This window comes from Adiantum capillus-veneris, chromosome 29 (assembly GCF_014529385.1).
Source record: "Adiantum capillus-veneris isolate H3 chromosome 29, ASM1452938v2, whole genome shotgun sequence".
Classification (NCBI taxonomy): Eukaryota; Viridiplantae; Streptophyta; class Polypodiopsida; order Polypodiales; family Pteridaceae; genus Adiantum; species Adiantum capillus-veneris.
The window spans coordinates 21,802,670-21,810,194 of record NC_140959.1 but is presented as its reverse complement, the minus strand read 5'-3'; the positions used below and the strand labels follow the sequence as shown (position 1 = coordinate 21,810,194).

Sequence of the window (7,525 nt, the reverse complement as noted above, 5' to 3'; positions counted from 1 at the left end):
AGTTGTGTGTGTTTTCTTGTAAGGTTGCGTCCTCCCTGGCTTAGTTGCCAGTGGCTCCAAATTGGCCTACTCACTTTCTCCGATTTTTATGAGCTTTGGCAAGCGTTCGTAGGTTGACAAATATTATGGGAGAGCTCAAAGAGCAAGGTCTGCTCAGTTGTTAGATTCGAGCTCTGTTTCCACTATAGGTAGTACTATGCAGGCTATTTCATCATTTTGTGCAGAATTTATATGAGTTCCATTTTTAGCATAATAGGTCCCTTACAGTCTTCTACGGTTTGTGCTTTATAGCACGTGTTGTTACCGCTTCGTTTCTCCTCTTTTCGGAAAGTTTTCACATCAGGTGTAGGCATTTGCCATGGTCGACAACAACACAGATGTGTTCAAGATGTTTGCTGGTGAGGACAGATTGGATGGGGACAATTACCCTATGTGGGCTTACATGATGTAGCATGTTCTTGTGTCAAAGGATGTCTAGAATCTTGTGTAGGGCATTGATGTACGTCTTAGTTCTGAGGATGTAGGCGATGTTGAGAATGTTGTAGGTCTTGTTGCAAGGATTGTTGTCTTTAGAGTTGTTTTTCCTATGACCAAACAAGCTCGTGGGGATGTAAAAGATGCAGAGGCTCATGCATTAATTGCGTTGTCTGTGAAGTACACCATTACTCCTCACATTCGTTCAACGAAATCTGCAAAATAGGCTTGGGATATTCTGGCTGGTCTTTATGCAAGTCGCAATGAGGCAAAAATTGCATTGCTGCGTAAAGAGCTGGACTCAAAGATTATGGATGAGGAAGACGATATGGACACTTTCCTTGTTGGTGTAAAGGATATCAATGAGCAACATTTTTCTGCAAGTGAAGTCACTTCAAATAGTTCACTTGTGTAGGCTGTTCTTGATGCCTTGCCAGTTCTTACCAGACTTTTGATAGTACTTGGAGACTTATGACCCAAGGAAATCTTGAAGTTGTCAAGTTTGATGCATTATGCACATTGTTGTTGCAAGAGTCGTTTTCCAGAAAAAATAGGACTAGACACGTGCAATTGAATAGGCCTTTATTGCTAATCAAAGAAAAGTAATGCAGCCACTTCTCATGGTTCTTCTGCGAGTGGAAAATTACATGTTTCTAATGCTTCTGCTGGCAGCAATTCGTCTGGAAATTCTAGTGATAGGGCAAAAGAAGATGTGTTGCCATTACTGTAAAGCTAATGATCACTTGATCAAGCAGTGTCGTAAGTTGAAGGCCAAAGAGGCTAAAAAGAAAGAGGTTGGTTCTAGTCTTCTCTGAAAGGAGACTGTGATGCTGATGTTGATGCAGAATGGGCTTTTAGTGCATAGTGCACTTATAATCTTGTTGTCCATGATGCATGCATGTCAGTTGCTGTAGATTCACATGTGTGGTATTTTGATAGTGGTGCTACAAAGCACATTACCTCACATCGTGATTTGTTTAGCTCGCTTGAGTCTGTCCCTCATGGGAATTTAGTTACTTGTGCCAACAATGCCTCTTATCCGGTTCAGGGAGTTGAAAAGATTGTGCTTATTGCTACAAATGGAAGTTCTTTCACACTTGATGCACTTTATGTACGTGGGATAAGAAGAATCTTTTGTCTGTATTTGCACTTTCTGGACTTGGTCTTATAGTCAAATTTGTGAATGATAGATGTACAATACATGATCTCAATTTTGGTGATGAAATTGTTGCATCTAGCATTTTATGTCGTGGGTTGTATAAGCTCACTTTGTATGACAAGTGTGGGCAGAATTTTGCAAATGCAATTGTGGATTCAAAGGCTATTTCAAATGCAAAACTTTGGCATGCAAGTTTTGATCATTTGAACTTGCCAGTTTGCTACGTTTGCAGAAATTTGATATGGTTGTTTCTTTGCGGCCTCTTGAAGCACCTGTCAAACATGTCTGTGAAGGCTGTATTTTGGGTAAGATGCAGCGTTCTAAGATTCCAAAGGATGGTTTAGTTAGGGCCACATGCACTTTGCAGCTTGTGCATCTTGATGTTTGTGGGCCCATGCAAACTCCGTCCTTGGGGTATTACCTTTACTTTGTGACTTTTATTGATGATTACTCCAGGCATGCATGGATATGTATGCTTAAAGTAAAGTCCAAAGTATTTAGGCTATGGCTGAAAATGTCTCGAAGTGTATTATGGACACCCTCCGTACCGATTGAGGGGGAGAGTATATGTCTCATGAATTTAATGCATTTTTGGCTAGTCGTGGGATAAAGCACCAATGTACAATGTCTTATATGCCTCAGCAAAATGGTATTGTTGAGAGGAAAAACATGTCACTTATGGAAATGGCACGATGTATGGTCAAAAGTCAAGCTTTGCCGCATTCTTTTTGGCTTGAGGCCATCATGTGTGCCACTTATGTACTTAACATGTGTCTTACGAAAGCTTTGCAGCTCATGACTCCATATGAAGCATGGCATAATAGAAAGCCTTCTATTGAGCACATGCATGTTTTTGGCTGTTTGGCATATGCTTTGGTGCCACAAACACAACGCAAAAAATTGGATGATCAGGTTGTCAAATGTATTTTTGTTGGTTATATTGCTGAAAGCAAAGGTTACATGTTGTATCATCCACAAACAAAGCGTATCTTGGTTTCACAGGATGTTGTGTTTGTGGAAGATTCTGTTCAGCCCTTGCTATCATGTACTAGAGACAATAATGTAAGCTCACAGGGCATTTATGACACTTTGTTGCCTCTTTTCAGTGGTGGAAGTTCGAATGTAAATTCCAATGAGGCAAATGTACAACCTATGGGGGTTTTTGAAAATGTTACAGATCAGCCTATTACTGATGCAGCTGTACGTGATGTACTTAATGAGGAAAGGGCTGAAAATGAGCAGGCTAGAGGTATGCCAAAATGGCTAGTTCATACATTGCGTGACAGTAAATTGGATGCACCTTTGTCTAGTCATGCTCGTTCAGGCTCTTTCCATGCATCTTATGCATCAGATTGTTATGCTTTGGCTGTGTCTAGCTTACATGATGTTAAGGAACCTCTGTCTTTTGATGAAGCACATAATTTAGAAAATTGGATGGCTGCCATGCAATTAGAATATGATGCACTTATAGAAAATGACACATGGACTTTATGTGATTTGCCTCGTGGCAAGAAGGCCATTGGTATGAACTGGGTTTACAAGTTGAAACGCAAGCCGGATGGTGAGATTGATCACTATAAGGCTCGACTTGTTGCAAAGGGTTATGCATTAAAAAAAGGCATAGATTATGAAGAGACTTTTGCTCCCACTTGTTGTATGACTACTATGCGTTTTCTATGTGGATTACTAGCTCATTTTGGTTGGGATGTATATCAATTAGACATAGTTACTGCTTTCTTGAATGGTGACATATTTGAGAAAGTTTTTTAACGCAGCCTCGCGGCTTTGTCAAGAAAGGACAAGAGGATAAAGTGTGCAAATGTAACAAAGCTTTGTATGGGTTGAAGCAATCTCCTCATGCTTGGTATGAGAAGGATGACACTCATTTGGTCAAACGAGGCTTTCGTAACAGTCTAGAAAAAAGCACATTGTATGTAAAGCATGAGGGTGATGTACTTCTCATTGTGGTTCTCTACCTGGATGATTTACTGATCATTGGACCAAATGAAATACATATTGCTATTAAGGCTGATTTAATTGCTACTTTCAAGATGAAAGATTTGGGGTTGTTGCATCATTACTCGGGTATACAATTTAGCAGTGTGATGGTGGTATTGACTTGTGTCAGTAAAGTTACATAGAGACGTTGCTATGTAAGTTTGGACTTAATGATTGCAAACCTATTGCCACTCTCATGGAAATAGGTTTGAAATTGAGTCTTCATGCTGTTGGTGATCTTGTAGATGTCACTCTTTACCAAAATGTTGTTGTTTTATCCCAAGGGGGATCATTGCCACCATACTTACATGCTTTTTCAGGCTCAGATTGGGCTGGTTTTTTTGACACGCGAGTGTTCACAAGTGGTTTAAAGAAAGTCAAAGAGGAAAAATAGGACACATGTCCCATATAAAATAATTAAATATTAAGAGAGAGAGAGAGAGAGAGAGAGAGAGAGAGAGAGAGAGAGAGGTGGACCAAGCATGAGAGGGGGGTATACTCTCCCACACACACATACACATTCTCTCATTGTGTGGAGTGCAAAGTGCAAGTGCTCCATCTCCTTCTCCAAGCTTGTTGAGAAGTGGAGAGCCTACACCAACACTCTTGGCTATGGAATGCAAATCCAACCAAGAGCCATGCTTCAATGCTTAAGCTTTCTATCTTCTTCATTGTTAACCCTCACGGCTCACGGACACCCTATCACCTACGAGATGGACGTTGTAACCTACGGTGGACATTGTATTATTTATTTGGTAGAGTCAGGTACCGGGCTTGTCGGTCCAATAGGAAAAGGGTAAGAGTGATCACCGATGAGAGGTGCACTCTAACTGGTACATTCAAGGGATTAGTTGGCTAAGCATGGGCGCCCAAGTGTGAATGGGGTTAGCTCATATAAAAGCCAACTAAACCTAAAATTCACTCATTTTCTCATTTGTGCAATAGAAGAGTGCTCTTGCTCCATCTCCATCTCCATCTTCTTCTTCTTCACCTCCTTGTGTGTGTGTGTGTGTGTGTGTGTGTGAGAGAGAGAGAGAGAGAGAGAGAGAGAGAGAGAGAGAGAGAGAGAGAGAGAGAGAGAGAGAGCGATCAAGCATTGCGGCGGCACGACGGCGGTGAAGCGGTTGAGCGCGACGTAGCGGCGTCTCCTTCTTCTTCGCGGCGAGGAATCCTCCACGGCAGGAGCATAGAGCGGTGAGTGACACACCATTGCCCTCTTTTGAGCTTACTAGTTAAGCTAGTTGTGTGCTTGGAGCCGTCTATGGCTCGCACACAGTGTTAGGAAAGGCCCTTGCTTCGACAGTGCGGCAAGGAGCGCACATTTTTGGTGCCGCTATCGGGGAATCGCCCTGCATTAAGCCCAAGAGGCACTTTGTGCTTCTCCTATGAGTTGTTTGTAGTAGGAAAGAAGAGGAAGAGGAAGAGGAAGAGGAATGAGTTATTTTTCTGCAAGTTGTTAATTTCTGTATTGTCTGCAAGTTCTATGATTTTTGCATAATGTTGTGTTTTCTGTTTGCACACAGTCTTTGCACGGTTAGTAGTCATTAGCTTGTTCACAGTGAATGAATAAGTAGGAAGGCAGTTAGCAATTTCTGATTGCACACAGTCTGTACACAGTTTTCTGTCAAGGTTTGCCTGCACACAGTCTTTGCACAGCAAGGTAGTGAGAGAGGAAGTAGGTGGACAGTTAGCCCACTGTCAGTAAGTAGTTAGCAGAGTGGTTAACAGATTAGTTAGTGGAATCCCCCAACTTAATAAAACCTTACCACGATCCTCGACAATAGGCTTTGCATATTTCCATCACAATACATAAATCGCATAAGATCTTACATCAACCACAGAAACCCTTTTCTATAACCGTTGCGGCGGTTTGTCTGATTTAACAGACCCTCAAGACCTTACATCAAATATGCATGTGACAGAGATTGCAGAAAGTGTTTGCAACGAAAACCTGTACGCGGAAGAACCGAAGAAGGTAGACCACCTTGTTGTCTGAACTAAATATCTCTCAAAACTGTGCAAAATTTGCAGAAACTTCGTTAGCGGTTGCTAATCGAGTTTCCTCCTCACAAAGAAGAAAATCGAAAATACTAGCAGAAATTTTGTGATTTGTTTCACTTTCTCACATATTTCATGGGTTTTTTTTGTTTACTATGGTTTGCAGCTAGCTAGTCTCGATTTTCAATCGGCTCAAAACTAAGGTGATGCAATCCTTTCCTAAACACTGATACCAGATTAATTTAACCTAACAATTTTAGCACTTTCTTATTGTTTTTGAAAGCCTAAAGAACCTGCTTTTGTTGATTTGCGGTGGTTTTGCTTTATCTTGACCTCTACAAAGTAGAAAGCCAAAATCGTGGGGCACCAATTGTGATTTTCTTCGGTACACCTGAATTTGAAAGAATTTAGAAAGGTGTTGATGGGGGATCGAGCTTGGGACGTGGGTAGTTCAGGCATTGAGTAGAATGTGGTTTCGAATGGAGTAGGCTTCACTGTGTGCCGAGGAGAGGAGAAGAAAGCCAGGCAATCGCTGGAATGAGCAGCACGATCGTCAAAGGGTACAAAAGGAAGGTGCGATCGAGCCCTTTCTTACGGTTTGGATTGCCGCTGATCAGTCTAACCGTGGTGGGTTTTTGGGGACTCGGCCATTTGGTGCAAGGCAGGTCTCTCTCTCTCTCTCTCTCTCTCTCTCTCTCTCTCTCTCTGACGTGTGTTTTATGTATATTGACATCTTTTCTGGGGAAAAATTGAAATTATGGGTTTCCCTCGTATGAACGGCTGCATTGTACTTCTGCCCAACCAGCTTCTAGTTATGGTTTCTTCAGAGTCATCAATGCAAACTATCAATAAGGTCATTGCTCATTCTACTATTCACCAAGAAGTGCGCATAGCTTGTCAGGGTATATGTGTTGAAGATACTACGGGGCTTGTCAGGGTATATGTGTTGAAGATAGTACAAGCCAACACTTATAGATTGATCCATCAACGAGCACATTTAGAAACTTTCCTTGGCACAAACCAACACTAGATTGATATGTCAAATGTTCCAGCTCATCTGGCACAAACCATCATTGGATTGATTTGTCAGAGATCTGCTCTATGTTTTGTGTTGTAGGTGTATGCATAAAATCTGTTGCAACAACGTGAGCTCATACAAACTCGGATGTCTTCTAAACTCGAAGGCTACATGAGTTAAGAGATGAATGTTTGCAGCCTCCTATCTCTGTAGAACTAGTGTATGTATGTCATATGATTGATGCTTGAGCATGATTTACGAAGTAATATTTGCTAATAGGTTTTTTTATGACATTGTAATGTAATAGAGGACAATTACACTTTTTTAAGAGGGGGGATATGTAACAATGATGCCGTGGACCATGGTAGATAACAGAGTGGATTGAATGATGATGCGGGAGAATCGTATGGATGGATCAACACACATGTCGCAAGGATTTTGGCGAAAACTGTAGGCTTTACGGACGATGATGTGACGACAATACCGACGCCTTGTGTTGACGTAACAAGCAATTCTCTGCCTTTTTCAATAAAAGCAACACACTGCTTTTATTATGAGAGTTTCTAGTAGAAGCTACTTGTAAGTAGCTTTTAGCAACAAGGACACATAAATACGAGCCAGTTTGCCTTTAGAAACTGAGATTTTGAGAGTGGTCTCTCCAAATAGAAAAATCACAAACAGGAGTGCATAACAATATCAAGTAAAATCAGATAAATCATAAATAGCCTTTATCACTTAGATAGAAGCCAATTGGAATAGAGGGAAAGAAAGAGAGAGATGAAGATCGACACCGTACTGGAAATAGAATATGGGCTGGTCCCTCCTCCCTTAAAGAGTAGCTTAAATTATTGGGGAGGAAGTCTTTACAAGCACATGAA

At 41.2% G+C, this 7,525-nt stretch overlaps 1 protein-coding gene across 1 annotated transcript in view; it reads left to right on the top strand.

Annotated features, from left to right (window-relative positions):
* The first annotated feature begins 6,053 nt into the window (after positions 1–6,053).
* The window catches only part of LOC147418882 (cytochrome C oxidase assembly protein), a 44,979-nt gene continuing 43,507 nt past the window's right edge, over positions 6,054–7,525 (top strand). The window contains exon 1 of the mRNA XM_086506018.1: positions 6,054–6,294. Coding sequence (XP_086362144.1) covers positions 6,167–6,294 — 128 coding nt within the window. The 5' untranslated portion in view covers positions 6,054–6,166. The remainder of the gene's footprint in view (positions 6,295–7,525) is intronic.